Raw genomic sequence first — 19,794 nt, 5'->3', positions numbered from 1 at the left:
AGGTAATAGTTGTAAATTTACCTATGCCATCCATCTTCATGTTCTAGATCAAGTAGAGAGGTTTACATAGATGGTGCTAAATTTGATCCCGTCTGAAAGCGGTGAGCTATTGATCACCGGTGAACTGAAGTGAAATTTGACTTGGAGTAAGACTTTGACTGAAGAACTTTGAGAATTGCCTATAAATACCAACAGCAAAAGGGAGAAGGGAAAATCGTAAACAAGTGGGCTAGGAGAGTCCTTGACACAACTACTCCAATGATCAATTTAGAAAATGGAAGGAGAAAAATAGTGCAAATGGAAGAATGTATGAGAAGGTGTGAGTGTGTATGCACGTGTATACCTGTACTAGTGAAGAAGGATCCAACTTTATAATATCTCTCACAATCCCCGTATTTAATGAGACATCATCTTGTTGTTAGACAACCTGTCCCATCGCCATTCTTACACCATATCTAGTAGTTACATCATGGGTATGGGGAGGGTGTATTGTGTATTTATACATAAATATAATCTTCTAATTTTCTAACAAACGCATGTGTTATATTAATGGCAAAATGAGCTCCTAGGCTGGGAGGCTCATTGGGCTGCTAGTTAGGGGATGAGTCCTGCATAGAGGGGCCCACTTTCTTATGAGGTTTAAATGGTATGTGACAATATACCAAGAGGAAGTGGAACTCTACATGTGGTCTAGGAAACATAGTGTTAGCCCTTTGATCCTTGTCCGATCGGCGATAGCCAATCAGAAGAGAACGGGGAGCAGAGCCCTGTGCGGGTCTAACAGAGTGCAGGTTTGGCAGAGCCAGGGAGTGGGGCTCGTGTAACACCCACTAAGCTTTTAAGAATAAATATGAGAATGATGAATTTTGCCTTAGAAAAATAATAAGAAGTGAGTTGAAGTAAAAAAAGAAATAAAATGAAATAAAAAGAAGTAATGGTCAAGGATTGAACCTTGAACCTCTTATATTATATTTCATAGAGTTAATGGGAAATAACCAGTTGGGATAGAGAGAAGATATTGATAGCAAAGGAGGGAAACTCATGATAAAGGTGAGAATAAAAGATAGCCAAAAGAAAACAAGTAAAGAACAAGAGAAAGGCAATTTGCCTTCCTCCCTTCCTCTCCCTCTTTCTCTCTTCTCTTGCCGAAAATAAAAGAGACCATTAAGGGGATTCATTCCCCCTTATTTCACCATGAATGATGGGGATAAATAAATAAAAAAAAATAAAATAGAAAAAAAAAGGGCTAAGGGAGAAGGAAAGCAAAAACTAAGTTTGCTACCTCTTCCCCCTTAACATAAAAGAGAATATGTAAAGGGAAAATTCTATTTTCTCTCATTTTTCTCATTCTCTCCTCTCCCTCACCGAAACCTCAGTTCCCCTCTCCTCCATTTTCGGCCCCAAGCCAAGGCTTTCTCCTAAGAAAACCTAAGATACAAGGAGGATTTAGCAAAGGAATCAAGGGAAAGGAACTAGAAGAAGAGGCTACTTCTTCTTCACCATACCTTAGATCCACAAGCGAAAAAGGATGTAAGCTTCCCCTCACCTGTGGTACAAGGCTTTTATGTGTTTTTCGGATTTTATGAAGATTTTAAAACCTAGAAACAAGTTTGAGAAAATTCGGCTAAGAAGAGCTTTCAAAAATCTAGTGATGTTTAACTAGTCTTCACTACATGACAGATTTTCTATGCCATGGAAAAGGGTTCTTCTTCATGTTTTTATACCTATATGATGCTTGATCAGAGAAGTACTTAACCCTAGAATTTCGGCCAAAAATATTTGTAAGAGGCTAGGGAAATTTATTGTTTTACCCAACTAGTACAAGGTTCTTCCTATGAAATATTAAGGATCATGTATTAGTTTTCTTGCTTAGAAGATATTTGAACTAAAAGAAAACTCACTCATATGTTTCGGCCAAGAAAGGGTTTAGGGTTAGGAAGACCCTTAAATTTAAATAAACATGCTCATGTGATAGAATACAAATATCTTAAAAGAGTTGTATGTTTGAATATTGCTAGAACTTCATGAACTCTTTCTTAGGGTTTTCGGCCATGATGAGATGAATAGCTTAGAAAAGCTTAAACAAAACTTTAATATGCTCAATACCTCTGTGATGTTTAGATATGAAATTTGTCTAATGCCCTCATGCTTGATTAGGGTGTAGAAAAATTGGTTATATGACATATGACATGTATGATCACAAGAGTCCAAGTTTGTTCATGAACCAAATATATATATATGTTTCTTAGTAAATTTTACCATGAAATTTACTTAGGTTTTTCATGCTTTAGGCCACTTAAAAACCTAGCTAAAGAATGGTAGGTTTCAGCCATGAGAAAAAAATAAAAGAAAAAGAGAAAAAGAAACCTAGAAAGCCTAAGACACAATTCATATGTATGCTCATTATGTTTGTCGTTACACATGCTATGAAACTTGTATGACTTCATATGTTTTTATGTTACTTGAAGCAAGTTTAAACACTGATGAGTTTCTGCCAAAAAGGATTTAAATGACCTAGAGGCCCTAGAATTTAAACCAAAGGTGTTAAAATGCTTCTTATGAAAATATGATAACCTATTGATTGTGTCACATGCTTGTATGATTTTTCCATAACCTAAATGGACCATTGTAAGTCTCGGCCATGAAGGTTTAGATGCCCTAGAAACCCTAGGACCTAAATTAAATATGCTCATGTCACTCTACATGAAATATGATAAGTAGAAAGCCAAGGTTCAAATGCTATATGTTGTTTTATGACCTAAAATGATGCTAGGGTTTGTTTCGGCCATAACTATTGGATGATGCCTTGTATGAATTTATACATAATGTTAGTCCAAGTTCACATGCTTGTATGCTTGTTTGTAGCCCTAATGAGAACTTGTTAAATTTCGGCCATGATATATGTTAAGGGCTTAAAGAACTTAGGAACTAATTCAAATGTGTCAAATGTGTTTACCTTGTTCCTTGGTAAAAATGTTATAAATATGATTTAAAGTTGTCCATGCTTTTATGTCATATGGAACCTTGTTGCACACCTCAAGGTTTCGGCCATATGAAATTAGGGACTTGAGGAACTTAGAAACTAAGTTAATCATGTTTATAATGCTTCCTATGAAAATGCTATGATGATAATTTAGGTGCCACATGCTTGGATGTTGTGTTTAACCTAAATTGAGCTTTAAAGGGTTTCGGCCACAAGGGTTTAGGAAGCTTAAAACCAAGATAAATATGATACCATGTTTCCTATGATAGGATAATCACAAGATACACCCTTATGCTTAATATGTATGCTTGTGATTTATGACTTATGATATGATATGCTTTGTGCTTAAATTATGCATGCTTATGTTATGATATGTGGTTAAATTATGCATGCTTGATGCTATGTTTAGTGCTTAAAATATGCATGCTTTCATGATATGATATGTGGTTAAATCATGCATGCTTGATGATATGCTTTATGCTTAAGACATGCATGTTTTTATGATCTATGCCTAAGTGATGCATATTGATATGACATGATGTATGCCTAAGTGATGCATACCTTTATGATATGATGTATGCCTAAGTGATGCATACCTTTATGACATGATGTATGCCTAAGTGATGCATACCTTTATGATATGATGTATGCCTAAGTGATGCATACTTTTATGACATGATGTATGCCTAAGTGATGCATACTTTTATGATATGATGTGTGCCTAAGTGATGCATGCTTTTATGATACATGATATGTATGACATGTATTTTACTTTATATGTGAGTGGCTTGTACCAAGGGTGGACTCCTAATCAGTCCCTAGGCCTTGCTTTGTGATCTAGGCCAAGCCTTGCTTTGTGATCTGGGCTAATAAGGGATGGGCTCCTTAGTACACCCCTAAGCCTTGCTGTGTGATCTAGGCTAAGCCTTGCTTTGTGATCTGGGCTAATAAGGGATGGACTCTTTAAATACGCCCCTAGGCCATGCTTTGTGATCTTGACCTAGTTCCTAGTATGATTCAAGACTTGCTACCTTGGATATACTTAGGACGCGCGCATCTATGTTATGTATGTATGGTACAAGCCGGGGCCCTAAATATGTTGATATTATTTTCAAGTATATATGTAAAAGAAAATGGTTTAAAGGATCATGAGACATACACATGTTTTGCGGATACATGTTTTCCAAAATCATATTGCATACACCTTATGATTATGCTATGTTTCATGTTATGCTCTTGATTATGATATGCCATGATAAGGTATGATTACGTTATGTTCATGCTATACCTTATAGACATGTTTCGGCCATTGAGTTGTTGATGCTTGATATATAGATTTCGGCCAAGGATATGATGATGCCTTGATGTACATGTTTCGGCCATAGTATGATGCTTTGATATACATGTTTCGGCCATGCTTTGATATACCATGATACTTGTTGTTATGCCATGTCTAGCTATGTTTTATGCAATGCACTATGTATATGTTTCGGCCATGGTGATGCTTGATATGCTATGACTAGTTGAGATTATATTATGATGCATGATATGCTTGAATAGAATGCTATGTTATGCCATGATTAGTTTAGATTATGACTTGTTGATGCATTCTTGATTATGTGCTGATTGTTGGTTTTAGTGAGTAGGAAAGGAACTTACTGAGCCATGAGTGCTCATAGCTTACTTTCCTTGTACCACAGATAAAGGAAAAAGTTGGATGAGTTAGAGGAGCAGCAGGAGGGGCAACGAAGATGTGTGTGGCGGTGGCTAGGCAACCAAATAAATAAGAACCTGCTTAAAGTTTCTTTAAAGAACTATGCATTGGTATTTTATGACTTGTGATACCTAAACATGTGTGGCTTGACATTATGGTTCCACTGGATTTGATGTCATGATTTTTGATGCCATGTGATAGTATAGTTCAAAAGAAATTTAAAAGAAAAGTTTTATTAAAACTATGAAAATTATTTTAAGTCTTCCGCTGTTTTAAAAAGAAAAATTTATACGTAGAGTATCGTAGCCCCGTCCCTTAGGGTAGTAGGGAGGGCGGGCGTTACAGCTCGTAGAGAACCTATCTGATCTGTAGAGAGCTTGCCCGATCAGTGCTGACCAATCGGGAGAGAACAGGGAGCAAAGCCCTATGTGGGTCCGACAGAGCTAAGGAGTGGGGTCAGTAGAGAGCATTTTCGATCAACAGTAGCTGATCGAAAGAGGATGAGGAGTAGAGCTCCGTGCAAGTCCGACAAAGCCAGGGAGAGCCTATCTGATCGGTGGTAGTTGATAAGGAGATACGGAGAGCAGAGCCCCATGCAGGTTCAATAGAGCCTTGTGTAGGTTCGGCATCACCGGGGAGTGGGACCCATAGAGAACCTGTCTGATTGGTAGTAAATGAATGAGAAAGAACAGGAAGCAGAGCCTCATGTGGGTCCGACGGAGATGGGGAGTGGAGCTTGTAGAGTGCATGTTCTATCGCTGATAGCCGATTGGGAGAAAACAAGGAGTAGAGCCTCATGTAGATCTGGTAGAGTGGGGCCCATAGAGCACATGTCAAATCGATGGAAGTCGATTGGGAAAGAACGGGGAGTAGAGCTCCGTGCGGGTCTGGTAGAGCCGGGGAGTGTGGCCTATAGAGAGCCTGTCTGATCGGCGATAGCTGATCGAGAGAGAATGGGGAGCAGAGCCTCGTGCAGGTCTGATAGAGTCGGGGAGTGGGGCCCATAGAGAGCATGTTTGTCGGTGATAGTTGATCGGGAGAGAATGAGGAGCAGAGCCCCATGCAGGTCCTATATAGCTAGGGAGTATAGCTCGTAGAGAGTCTGTCTGATCGACAGTAGTCGATCAGGAGAGAACGGGGAGTAGAGCCCCATGTAAGTCCGACAAAGCTAAAGAGTGGGGCCCATAGAGAGCCTATGTGATCAGTGTAGTTGATCGGAAGGAGATCCTATTAGGCCAACTACTCAGCTTTTAACCTACCTTGGACTTTAATTGACCCTTGTACTGGCTTGTTGACTCTTGGTCTCACTTAAGGGATCTTCCCTCTTCACTGTATCAACTTTTATTGTTAAAATTGAAGTACAAAAAGTCATTGGGCAATGATGTCATAGTCAGACCCTCCAATGAGAGACCAGATATTTAGAATTTTAGACTTAGTTGTAATGTATTTTAAGAGATTTTTTTTCCTCTAATGGATAGCGGGCAAGAACACTTGCCTTTAAAATGAACCTCCATAAGTACTTCTCGATTTATCCTTATGGAAAATCTTCATGGTATCGAATTGATTATTCTAAGATTAGTCGGGCCAAAGGTGTGAATATCTAGTGTCAACTAAAATAAAAAAAAATCATCCATGAGAGAGGATTTGTGATCTATTTATAAAATTACCCCGGTTTGGACATTTAAATTATTAAAAAAAACTAATTTAATTTTTTATATGAAATAAAATTTTATGATAATTAATATCCGTCTATTTTTTTATAAAATTATGAAATTAACTATTATATATATATATATATATATATATATATATATATATATATATATATATATATATATATATATACGCGACCGTGAGCGAAATCCGACGTGGGATATTTGACGCGGCCAAAACCTAATTTTTTTAATCTCTCTCTCATCTACATGCAACTATAAAATTTTTTAATCTCTCTCTCATAATCTGATTGCATGCAACAATCACTGTGTTCCTAATTTTTAAAGGTGATGTAGCTGCTACAACGTTGTAGCAGCTACTACACAATAGCTGCTACATGTTGTAGCAGCTTCTATATAGTAGCTGCTATAATGTGTAGCAGTGTTATTGTGTAACTACTATGTTGTAGCAGCTACTATATCGTTGTAGCAGCTACTACACCGTTGTAGCAGCTTCTGCACCGTTGTAGCAGCTTTTGCATTGTAGCAGCTATTCCACCATTGTAGCAGTTTTTGCACTATTGTAGCAGCTACTGCATCGTTGTAGTAGCTACTGCATCGTTGTAGTGGCTTCTACATCGTTGTAGCAGCTACTGCACCATTGTAGCAGCTTCTGCACCTTTATAGCAGCTTCTACACCGTTGTAGCAGCTACTGCACCATTGTAGCAGTTACTGCACCATTGTAATAGCTACTGCATAGTATCTGCTACAAGTTGTAGCAGCTACTCCACCGTTGTAGCAGCTTCTACACCGTTGTAGCAGCTACTCCACCATTGTAGCAGCTTCTGCACCTTTGTAGCATCTTCTGCACCGTTGTAACAGTTACTACATCATTGTAGCAGCTACTGCACCGTTGTAGCAGCTACTACATAATAACTGCTACAAGTTGTAGCAGCTACTGCATAGAAACTGCTACAAGTTGTATCATCACTACCACAATAATTTTTTGCATGTAATAATAGGAGAGAAAAGATAAAATATCATTTTAATTTAAAAAAAAAGAGAAAAGTTGTTGCATGCAGATGAGAAAGAGATAAAAAAATTTTATAGTTGTTACATGCCGATGAGAGAGAAAAGTTGTTGCATACAGATGAGAGAGAAAAGTTATTGCATGCAAATGAGAGAGAGATTAAAAAATTAAATTTTGACCACATCAGATAGTCCACATCAGATTTCACTCACGATCATGCACAAAGTGTCGTTCAGCATATCAAATATCTATATATGTACACAGACAATAATGTCAATTTATTTATAAAAGACTAATGAGTATCAATTTATTTAAATATTTAAATCATTCTTATTTTTCCGATCAATTGCATTAAAATAGCCGACTACTTTACTTTGTGGACAAACCCGAAATATACGTGCTGTTTTCGGAGGGTGATCTGGAATTTGACTCGACAGTTCTGATCCATCTCCGGCAGATCAAAATCGAAGCGTCCCAATGGCCCGGATCCGGCGGAAGTTTGCCGTCGGCGACGCCCTCCTCCTCCTCTTTTCTATCCTTCTTACCCACTCCCACTCCTCCGTCTACCTCGAGGGCTTCGATCCCGACGATCCTAATCTCGACGTCGCCGAAGACACCGTTGTCCCCGCCACTCCCGCTCCTCTCACTACTACCTCCCTTTCCAGCTCCTATTCACCGGACGACCACCATAGCCCTCCCTCCGATCCACCTCTCCCCTCCCCCTCCGTGATCTGGGACGAGGACGAGTTTGAGGGAATCCCCTCTGCCGCTCACCCCCAGGAACCAGGCGCATTCTCCCAAAATGAAACGCACCCCACCTCCTCCCCGTCCGCCCTTGAACCCTCCTCTTCCTCTTCCTCTTCCCTTCGGTTCTTGACCTTCCTCCGATCTTACGTCCTCGAGGTCGTACTCGTCGTTTTTCTGATCTCTTTCTCCCTTAATTACCTCCATGGGAGACGCCTGAACGAAGCCATTGCCTTCTCTTGGGCCACCAACTTCGCTTCCAAGGATTCCATCTTGGAGAAGAACTTCAACCTCCTCGGCGTTGGCGACGGTAACTACGCTCCCCTTCTTCTCAGAGAGGGCCACGACGTGTTTAAGTTCTATGCCGGCGGCCGGCGCTATTGCCAGGGGATTCTCGCCAAAATGGAGTTGCTGAGCAGGCACGACTTGCTGTCCCGTGCTCTCTATCTGGTGTTCCCCAAGAGAGACACAATCACGTTCGAGGTGGTTATGAATGAGGACTCCATGGACCACGTGGTGTTTGCTCTCGCGAGGAAGAAGACTGCCAACGCAATGCATAAAGGGGAGAGGGACCTGAAGAAATTTGCAAGCGCAATTGTTGCACCTCCAGCTGGAAGGCATTGGGTTGCTGATGAACTGATGGTGGTAGCGGAATCAAAGGAGGTCGCAGGAGATATGGTCACTGATGTTGTGCTTGAGCAGGTAACTTGGCCTTCTTTCTGGTAGTAATGCTATGCTAGTTTTTCAATAGGGAAAAAATCTTATAAACTCCAGAAGATTATATGCTAACTTCATTAAAGACACATTTGAAAACTCTTGTTTTAAGGAAATTTGGAATCACTGTAAAAATTCTATTTTGGTATGAAAAATGTCTTGTAAAAGTATGCAAAAACCATCAAGGCAGTAGACACTAGCCATTTCAATGGATGATGAAAGTTAAACGCTCTTGATTTATATGTTTATTGATCCTGTCTGGAAGCTGAGAAGACGAACCTGCCGGTATGACGTGTCTGGAGGGTTGACCGTATCCTCTTGACCTGGTGGTGAGCTGTCCTCTACGTTGACCAGATCGTCAGAAGTCCTCCTCCGGTCAACTATACCTGCATCCAGTGACCGGGTCGCCCCGGCCTCTGGTACCTCGGTGCTCGAGGCGAATCCCACAGATATATAAGTAACCGCATAATAATATAGCAATAAAATGAACAGATACCGAGTATGAGAACGTACCCTGGCCCGGGGGGCGCCCTCGGATGGATGGAGGAGTTGATCGAATGCTGATCGAGTCGTCACGGTCCCGCCGGAAGGATGGATATGAATCAGTAACGGAGCTGGATGTAGGAGCAGCGGCGTGGAGTCCGGTGTGCCATGTATCCACAAGGCGGCATGTAAGCCGAGACATAATGGCTCATAGGCCGATACGCGGCACGCAGACGGGATAGCACAGATAGCTCATAATCATAATAAAGATGCAGAATAAAACCCAATGGATGTCCATATCACCACGAAGGGACGGATCTACGCCAAAAGCAGTGGAGACAACAAATGTACAGCCGTCGATGCGGAAGGCGGCTAGGGCAGTGGCTGCCGAAGGCAGTGGCTGCCGAAGGCAGTGGCTGCCGAAGGCAGCGCTGGCTGCTGGAGGCGACGGATGTTGCTAAGGGCGGCGATTGCCGCCAACGGCGGCTACTGCCGCTGGGACAGCGAGAACCGCCCGAGGCATTACAGTCCTTCTAGGGAACAACCTAGCATTAGTACAATAATTTAATAGATCTATTCATTAAACATTTGTTATAATTTAACGCTAGCTGACAATCTAATGCAACTCTCCTTTATTCAGGCTTGGGATTAGACCGACCGGTCATAACTAGTTCGTCATGGGCGGAGTTTAGCTTAGCTTAAACTTGGGAAAAAAAACTCTCATAGATAATCCATCAATATTGTTCATGAACAAGATTATTTGTTGATTATACTTTCTAAGATTTTTAAAATATATCTTCGCATTTAATTAGTGAGAACCAAATGCTTAAAAAAAATTTTGTACTAGTCCAACAATTACTGATACACATAGTAGTTGATATGGTAGATATCAGTCTAACAAGTTGAAACAAACATCCTACAATTAAAAGTTCCATTTTTATTTAGTCTTATTTTCTCGCACATCCATCTCCTTTTTGCTTATATAACCTTCTCTATTCTTCTCTCCCCCTTATCTTCTTCTTTCATGGTTTCTAAACAACTTCCTCTTGTCCTCCCCAAACCCCCCATTCCTCTCCTCTTCTTTTTTCTCACTCCCTACCACCACCTCATCCTCCCATTCTTCTTCTTTACTCCCACCTCAATGCTTCATCTTTTTCTTTCCTCTTTGTGCCACCTCCCATTTTTCTCTTTTATGCAACCACCTCATATTGATGTAGCATGAGGAGCAACTCAACTCAACAAAAGAGGTAGTATCACCTTTGCCATAGAACTTGGATAATAGTGTAAAACTCATTATATATGGAGTAAAACTTGTGAGTCTTATTGAGATTTTGGCTAAAGAAAGCAAGGGGTGCCCTTCTTGGCTTAAAGCACCTCTAATTTATACTCGGATGCTTCATTGGTTACCTCAAATGGTTTGGAAAGAGTAGGATGTTTAGGGATAGAGATTTAGTCATCATTTGATTTCTTGAAAGTTAGAGGCGAAAACTTAGTCATGTGAAACTCCCTTTTTCAAGAAAATTTATGATAGGAGCCACAATGCCTACTAAAGTTTCTAATAAAACAACTGTAGAAGTTCATAAAGCCATAAAAGTTTCGAGCCTCTTAAAGGGTGTCGAGTTGAGGCCAATCCTTTGTTACCTTTTTTTTTAAATGACCTCTGCACACTCAAGAATCTTGAGAACTTGGGGTTGCAAAGAGCACTTTTTAAAGCTGAAAATAACTTCTCGATCTGAAGGGTCAAGGACTAGGTGGATGGGTTCTAAGTGAGTGCCATGATTTTTGCTATATATTAGGATTTATCAATGTAGACTTTAAAAAATTGTCCTATGACCCTCATGAATGTGCTTGGGGGCTTTAAAAGTCTAAAGAGCATAACTAACTAAAATTCATCTTGTGTTTTAAAACCAATTTTCCGCTCATCCCTACCCTAATTTCATTGCATAGGTTAATCTGGTAAAACCATTTAACACTAACTATCAAGTTGAGAATGTTGACAAAAAATAATTTTGTTGATGGTATAACTAGGGGTGCAAATGAATTGAACATATTCGCGAGCTTTTCGAGCTTGCTCAAAACATATTTGATTCGTATTTGAAATTATCGAATTCGAGTCAAACTTGAACTTATAATATTTTGTTTGATTATTCATGAGTCACTCATGAGCCAAATTTGAATCGAATTTTGATTATTTTTATACAATTTTAATTTCAATATGCTTAAACTACAGTTTGAATAATTTGAATTGAACTTGAATTTAAGGCATTTTAAACTTTAGTTCGATTCTACTCGAATTAAGGTTCGAATAATTCGAACCGAACTCGAGCTCGAATCCTAGTTCAAATCAAACTCGAGCCAAAATTATTGGTATTTTCAAGCTTTAAATTCGAATATCATATATATTTTTCGAACTCGAACTCAAATATCAATATTTTCATATTATTCGACTCAATTTGGCTTGTTTGCACCTCTGGGTATAACTATGAACGTACATTCTCACCAACATAAGAACTCATGCTTTCAATAATAAAGCTTTTCCCTAGAAGTCCTTTGCTTTGCTTATTTAGTCCAAGTGTGCTCCCTAGTTTATATGGTAGTGGGGGGAGGTTTGGCAATTGTGACAGGGGAATGAGCTTTATTGCATGCTAAATCATGCACAAAGATGGTAATTCCTTAAGTAACTCTTGAAGAGATATATTTTGATGCTCATCTAAATTCATAAGGGATGTTGTTCTAGTGATGTATGAGGCTAACCTTAAGGCCCTAGGCTACTAGGGATATTATCACTTCTGAATCTTTCACTTCTTTTTCAAATTGAGACTGTCTGAAAAGGTAAAGAGACTACCTTGATGCTTAGGTAAAGAGACTTTTAAATATAACTCTTTAAGAGTTATATATTGATGCTCATCTAAATTCATAAGGGATGTTGTTCTAGTGATGTATGAGGCTAACCCTAAGGCCCTAGGCTACTAGGGATATTATCACTTCTGAATCTTTCTCTTCTTTTTCACATTGAGACTGTCTAAAAAGGTAAAGAGACTACCTTGAAGCTTAGGTGGACTTGAATCTTGGTTCAAGTAGGTTAGGTTAGCAGGTAACATTTTGTCTATTGTGTTTAAAAGCATAGGTGTTTTCTCTATCATAATGAGAGCCATAACCTATTGAGGATGATATATGTGATGTTCATGGCGAGGATGTCACACCAAGTTTTATAGGGACTAGATGTCTTTGCGTGACTGAGAGGAAAGTTTGATCTACCCATGCTACCTTGTAATGATCTAGGTGAGGATTTGGTGTGAGTTGGAATTTAGAAAATTATATTTTTAGTTGTGTAGTTTCTCCTTCACCTCTTCTAACTTCTAAGATTTCGTTTGTGGGATCAATGTCTCCATCACTTTAGATCAGGGAGTATGCAACTTTATGTTCACAGTCATACTAGGGTTTTATAGGTAGGACTCTATGTGTAGGCATTTTGATGTTACATGATCCACAATGACAGTTATAATATTGCATGTTTTGGTTCGAGTTAGGTTAGGTGTCACTATCCTTCTCTAGCTACAAATTGAGTTAATGAAGGTTTATGTTTAGGATGTCCCTATAGAACAGTGTGATTCAGAGGGAGGGACTGTCAAAAATGTGGAGGCTTTGTTAAATTGGCCAAGCTCTATGGCTTTGTGGTGGACTTCTTTTAATGAATTAAGGGAAAATTAGTTTTCTTTGGATTTTTTATCTAAATTTGTCGTTGAAGTGAATAAGGACTCGTTTAGGGTGTTTTCTCGCCTCACCGCGCATGTGGAGTTCATCAAATTTACTTAAGCACTCCATTGCACTTGGGGATTTTTTTTTTAAAAAATATTCCACTCAGTATACAATTGGTTTCAAGAGTATATTGACTTGAATTTTTTGGGTTAATCTTTCTCTCATTTAATTCCATTTTGTAATGAAATTAATCTGAATTAGTAGCTCCAATGAACTTTTTTGCAAATCATTATAATCTTCAATCATGGGTACGCATTCGAGGAATGTGCTTGGATTTAACCTACCACTAAACATTAGCTAGGGATGTTTGTTTTGATGTGTATGGTGATATGATTCTTTCATCTTTCTTATCCTTGTGTCTTTGGTTGTATTAAGAAAAATAATCATCCTCATCTCTATGTATGACTCTCCCTATGTATGGCTCAAGGGTCGTGATACAAATAACTTTTAGACAAAATATGTGAATGCAAAGCAAATTTTTTCTTAGATAAATTGCACAGCATATCATTCTAATGGGACCCATGGGACCGGTCGTGTGGGACGCTTGGGGTTAGTGTATGACCTTTTGCCACCAATTCTAATGGATCCCACTTGTTGAACTCGTTAATTGAATATCAACCTTAACCTCCTCAATCAACTTCACGTTTAGTTGCTCCAATTGCCTCAACAATGACATCATTGGCACACCCACCTTATTGCCTCCACCACCAAGCTTCAGCCACCATGCTTTACCAGAATGCTTTGTGTGGCCCACTATTCCACCACCAATCCCCTCCCTTCCGTAACCATCACCATTAGTTTCACCTCTGACTCCACCGCTTTCATGGGGAACCTAATCATCCATATGAATTTGAACCCATTGAACTCCACTCCACCCTTGATCTCCCTTATCTCGTCCTCCCCCGTAAAGTACTCACTTCTAAACGTGGTAAGCACCACCAAATTTGCTTCCTTGTCATTAAAAGAGTGCTTTTGTTATTCTTTCATTATTGAATGGTGTTATATCAATCATCGTCATTTGACGCAAGCATGCCCACTGGAATCACCTTCTAAATTATCCACTTAGATTGGATAATGTACTTGCCTTTGATCTCTCAGAAGGCTCTTATAGCGATGAAATTGGTGGAGGGACTCATGCACGAAAAGTAGCTCCATTATTTGAGATATTGTTGGTAATTTATTTCATCCAGGTGGTGTGGTTGTGGTTTTCCTTAATGCTAATTTAAAGCAATAGGAAGGGAAGGTCCTAGCCTAGGTGGCGAATATAGTGGCCAAATAAGATCGTGAACGATGTAACGGCGGTGAGGAACTGAATGGTGGGGATAGCTAGAGTGGTGAAAGGTGGTGAGGAAGTTGTAGGAAGGAGGGAGTGTAGGCTTGCAAGATTAAAGGTGACGTGTCTAATAAATGGGTTTGAGTCTAAATTGGGTTAAGGGATTTAACGAGTAGGATCTATTCAAAATGTATGGTGGATATGCTTGATCTGCTACTTATCTGAGTTGGCACATTGCTAGGTGTATGCCACATTATCTATTTATGACAATGGGATGAAATTTGGATGTATTCTATTTTTTAGCATGAAATATTAATGCTAGATTAAAGAAAAATGAAGATATGAGAAAAACATTAAAGGTTGTGTTATATTTATGTGTTATCTTAAAAATTTTCTAGAGAAATAATCCTATTTCTAAAGAAGTTCAATTAAAAAAGGAAATGAAGCAAATTACATATTAGGAACGAAATCTAAATTAAATTAAACTTGAACCAAAATTAATTTACATCTTACAAATTTTAAAATTACCTTTAACCTTCTAAACAAGAGGACATATCAGATAACTTTTAAAATCTAAATTTTAATTTGCATTATTCTCTATCACTAAAGAGGACATGATTGAACACGAGTTGTTAACATCTCCATTAGGTTAGAGTATTTTAGCATAAGGAACAATTATATAACTCTTTGTTTTGGAAGATGTTTCTATCTTTGCTTGGTCCTCCCTTCCAATGAGGAGGAATTGATCTATTATGTTTCTCTTTTTAATTCTTAGGAAATTGATCCTTGAAATTATTGAATTTTTTATACAACTGTCTTAGGATAAATCCATTAGAACTAAAATCAAAGAAAACAACTATGACAAACGTAATATACAAAGGGTGGAATCTCCAATATTTTTCTATAATTTGCATATCCTCTTAACTTAAAAATTGAACTAATATTTTCATTTTAAAATTGACTAATATTTACATGAATTAGTAAGTAAGAAAACATGCATTAAAATTAATCTTTCCGATAAGGAATGGTGAAGTTAATGCTCTTGGAAAAGTAATTATAAGATTGCTTGGACTATACATCTAAATTTTGCTTTTTTAGTCTACTTTGTGCATCACTATATTTTTTATAATAATATAATTATGTTTCTTTCTCTTCTATCAATCTAATAGAAATCCTATTGTCATTGTGATGACAAGTAGCAGATAAGTAAATCAACTTTCTTGGATGTTAATCTTTAGAGTATAAATTGCCACAAAAGGACATATTAATGAAAGTTATAACTGATTTGATGGATATCTTGTTTATGGTTTTAAAGTATACACAGACGTCTCTCCATACTTAAACAGATACTAGTGTCACACCTAATGCCTCAAAAATAACAATATAATTTTTTTTTTCTTATTTTGCACGGCTATCATGACCTTGAGGATGGACAGCTAGTGATTATTTGGCTATGAAAAGATGTAACTTTGCATCTTTAATCAGTTTTAATTATTCTTTAATGAGTGGCTAAGTTTGCATTTATCATGCACAATGGTCTGTACATGTATCTGCTGATTGCTATCTTAATGTTCAGGATATCCACAGCATGTTGTAAAGAACTGTACTGTCTTTGGAACATGTCAAAGTTAATTTCTTGAATGACCTTTCCAAAAAAAAAAAAAAATCTAAAATCAGTTGAACTAATGTGTTGTGTTCTGAGAAGCTGATTTATTGTCCTTGCTTTACAGGTTTTCGGCCATAATGTGTTTGAGAAATTTGGAAAGTGGTTTGTCTCACTACATTTCTCTGATCAAAATCCAGGATCCCGCAAGAAGAATCTTATCTTCAAATTTGTGCTACCAGATGCTGTGAACATGTCTGACATGATACGACTGGTTGCTCTTGTGCCATACTATATCGATCTGATCGGGCGATACAAACTAAGTCCTCATGTAAGTTACCTTGCTTGTTCACTGTGTGCAATTTATAACTTTCTAAATTCCCTGATGTATGTTTGTACACGTATTTCAGGCACGCTCAAAGACAGAAGCAGCCAGAATAAAGGCGGCCCAAGAGGCACACAAGGAACTACAGAATATAAGACAGGAAGCCTTGCAAAAGAAGAAGGCTGAAAAGAAAAAATTGATGGAAGAGGTTGAGTCTAGACTTAATTCTGTGGCAATTCGTAAGAAAGAGGAGAGAGAACAAGCTCGGCAACTGAAGTCGGGACCGAAAGTTAAGATGCTTCGACGCTAAGTCTTAGACATCTTAGGCTGCCTTCTTGTTCACTCTGCCACTTTCTACGATCCTTTCATGGTAAAAAATTCCTATTTGCTTCGCTGCGTTATGGATGCCACGATTATGCCATCTTTCTAGGTCCTGGTGGAGGTGCTGCTGCTTGCGACGTAGGATTTTAGCAAATATTATGAACTCATTTGTGCAGGCTGCCGCCTTGTTATTGTCAAAACGTTTTTGATTTTGTTGGTTATATCAATACCATTGTTTACGAAAATGTAGATTTAGAGGCACATCAGCAATGTTGTTCTATGAGGATGAAGCCCTCGAATGCTATACTCTCTGCAGTTCGATCTTCCAAAGTTGAGCTCTTTTGTATGGTCAAAAGCGGGAGGGTAAAGCACTTTCTAGTGTTCTGTTTAACAGTCGAGCATCTGCATGCATTATAGCAGAATTAGGATTTAGTGATCTTTTTTCCTTAGAAAACAGGTTTTCATATAGTTTCATTAAGCCTGAATGTCTAAATATTGTCCATTTGGGTTTCATGTAATAAATCCTACTCATTTCTTATGCACAATTACTTGGATGGCTTTGTCCATTCGGATATATATACTGAATCGTGTATTTGACTTTTATTAATACTCAAATCACAAATTTCTTTATTAAAATATCTCTCTTTTGTACATGTTCTGATCCATTGAGTCATCGATGCATATTTAAAATTTTGAAAAATGAATCACGTTTTATAGGATTTTGAAAGTACTATTTCTCTCCCTTGAAAAAGTTAAAAAAAATATTAAAACCTCACAATGGGCTAAATATAGCGTGAAATTGAGATTGGAGCGAATAGTCACATTTGAAAGTGTTCAAGAATAGATGATTCTGGTTTGAGTTGAATTTGACTTTTGTCAGTGAGTTTTGGACAAGCCTAAGTGTAGGGGATGGGTATTCGATTAAAATTAAATCGAATTGAACTAAATTAATTGAATCGAATTGATTTTTTTTACCGAATCAATTTTCGATAAAAAATTGAATAAATCGAATCAAATTTTTGATAAAATTGAACAAACTGAATAAATCAATTTTTTTTCTAAAAAATTAGTTTGATTTAATAAAAATTTGATTTGTTTTAATAAAAATTCGGCTCGATCTAAAATTTATGGTTTAAAAATTTGATTCGGTTAAAAAATCTGATCTACTCAGTTTAACCGAATAAGAAATTTCAAAATCAAATCTTAACCGAATTAAATAATTTTTTTTTAAAATAATTGAATTTCTGAATAAATCGAATTGGATTTTTAAATTTGATCAATTTAATTGGTTTGTTCAATTTAATTTAACTTTTGCTCACTCAACCCAAGTCTATTAATAAATTTTGAACAACTCATTAATGGTTGTACGGAATTAAGATTCAAAAATTTTGAGCAAGTTCAAATTTACAAGTCTTAGGAATACATTAATAATGTTGTTTAGTAAATATGATAAATCTATGTTTATTAGTGACTTTATAATAAAATTATATATAAGATTGAGTTTTTTTTTTAAAAAAAAAACTTACAGCAACTTAATTGGGTGTGAAATAAACATTTGAGGACATGATTACATTCAAAAACCCTAACAATATATTAGTTTTGATTTAGATAGAATCTAATAAGTTTAAGGTCATTGGTATGTTTTGACCAAAATTTATTGATGATTAACCATATCTGAATTAATCCAATAAAGACTAATGCACTTTTACGAGCCTCTTAAGTTTTAGTTTTACACCGTTGTTGTGAGTTTTTAAAATTTATACATCTTTGAGTAAATTTTATATAAATTCATTATTGGACATGCATAATATTCACTCAACAAAACACTAATATGTTCATATGATTATCTTGACTCTCACTATGTTGAAATTAATATGGGCAATATATAACCATTAGTTTTTGGGTCAAAACTCATTGATTATATTAACCATATTAGAATCAATCCAAACTGGGACTACTCCACTCCTAGGAGACTCTTGAGCTTATCATTCTTAAAAATTTTAAATCTAAAATTTATACGATCATCAATGAGTTTTAATCAAAATTTAATGATAATTGTATAGTCCAAAATATAAAATTTTAGGCATGACCAAAGTCAGAGGAGTCCTAGAGATATATTCTTGTTATTGTTGAGTGAATATAATATGTCTAAGTCAAATAGTGAATTTGTGTCAAAATTACATAAAATTGTTTAAATTTTAAAAATTCACAACATGCTATCTAGGCTATGGAATTAAGATTTCAAGGCATGATGAGATTCAAGAGGCTCCTAGAAGTGTGTTAATCTAGATTTTTGTTGATTCTAATGTTCCTAAGGTCATAGTGAATTTTGATCAAAATTTACTAATGGTCGTATAATGTCCAAAATCTAAAATTTTAGACATGATTAGAGTCAAGAGAGTATTAGGAGCACATTCGTATTGTTATTCTAAGTCCAATAGTGAGTTTGTGTTAAAATTACATAATGTTGTTAAAATTAGTGTTGAGAAAATCGGACCGGACCGGCCGGTCTGACCGGTTGAATCGCGAACCGGCTCTTGATCCGGTCCGATCCACCATTAAAGCCGAAAAAACAAAAAATTGGTCAAACCCGCTTAAAATCGATCAAAATTGGTCAAAACTGTTTGAAATGGGTCAAAATCGCAGATTTAATCAGGATTGAAGCATGATTTTTAATTATATATATATATATATAACGGTTGAACCACCAGTTCGACCGATCAAACCTTAAAAACCTCGATCCGATCATCGCACCGGTTCAATGGCCGGTCCGATTTCTAAAACATTGATTAAAATTTTAAAAAGTCACAATATGTTATTTAGACTTTGGAATTAAGATTTGATGGCATGGTGAGACTCAAGAGGTTTTTAGGATTTTAGGAGTACATTAATTTTATTTTAGATTAATTTGAATGTGCCTAATCATTAGTGAGTTTTTACCTAAACTTACTAATGACTTTAAATTTATCAGTTTAGATCTAAATCAAGACTAATATTGTTGAGACTCCTGAATATAAACTTGCTCTTGAACCTTTATTCTACACCCTATTTAGTTTACTGTGATTTGTTTTTTTTTTTAAAAAAAAATCCAACCTTATATAATTTTATTACAAAGTCACTTTGAGTTATCATATTTACTAAACAATAAAAGGTTAAGCTACTTTGATTTATCATATTTAAAAATATCCAACA

At 37.0% G+C, this 19,794-nt stretch overlaps 1 protein-coding gene across 1 annotated transcript; it reads left to right on the top strand.

Annotated features, from left to right (window-relative positions):
• Nucleotides 1-7,763: 7,763 nt before the first annotated feature.
• Nucleotides 7,764-17,205, top strand: LOC122030007 (uncharacterized protein At5g49945-like). Its single transcript, XM_042589162.1, has 3 exons — nucleotides 7,764-8,826; nucleotides 16,084-16,287; nucleotides 16,367-17,205. Exons 1-3 carry the CDS (start codon nucleotides 7,858-7,860, stop codon nucleotides 16,589-16,591), a joined length of 1,398 nt encoding a protein of 465 aa, XP_042445096.1. The 5' UTR covers nucleotides 7,764-7,857; the 3' UTR covers nucleotides 16,592-17,205.
• Nucleotides 17,206-19,794: the final 2,589 nt, after the last annotated feature.

The sequence above is a fragment of the Zingiber officinale genome, chromosome 10B (assembly GCF_018446385.1).
Source record: "Zingiber officinale cultivar Zhangliang chromosome 10B, Zo_v1.1, whole genome shotgun sequence".
NCBI classification, from domain to species: Eukaryota; Viridiplantae; Streptophyta; class Magnoliopsida; order Zingiberales; family Zingiberaceae; genus Zingiber; species Zingiber officinale.
The sequence above is the reverse complement of the archived record's forward strand: the minus strand, read 5'-3'. Positions and strand labels throughout refer to the sequence as shown.

Bases quoted from the DNA above. Each gene is read 5' to 3' on its own strand.
- LOC122030007 (XM_042589162.1), top strand. From the start codon at position 7,858: ATGGCCCGGATCCGGCGGAAGTTTGCCGTCGGCGACGCCCTCCTCCTC. The intron at 8,827-16,083 runs GTAACTTGGCCT...CTTGCTTTACAG, and splicing joins CTGATGTTGTGCTTGAGCAG to GTTTTCGGCCATAATGTGTT. The intron at 16,288-16,366 runs GTAAGTTACCTT...CACGTATTTCAG, and splicing joins GATACAAACTAAGTCCTCAT to GCACGCTCAAAGACAGAAGC.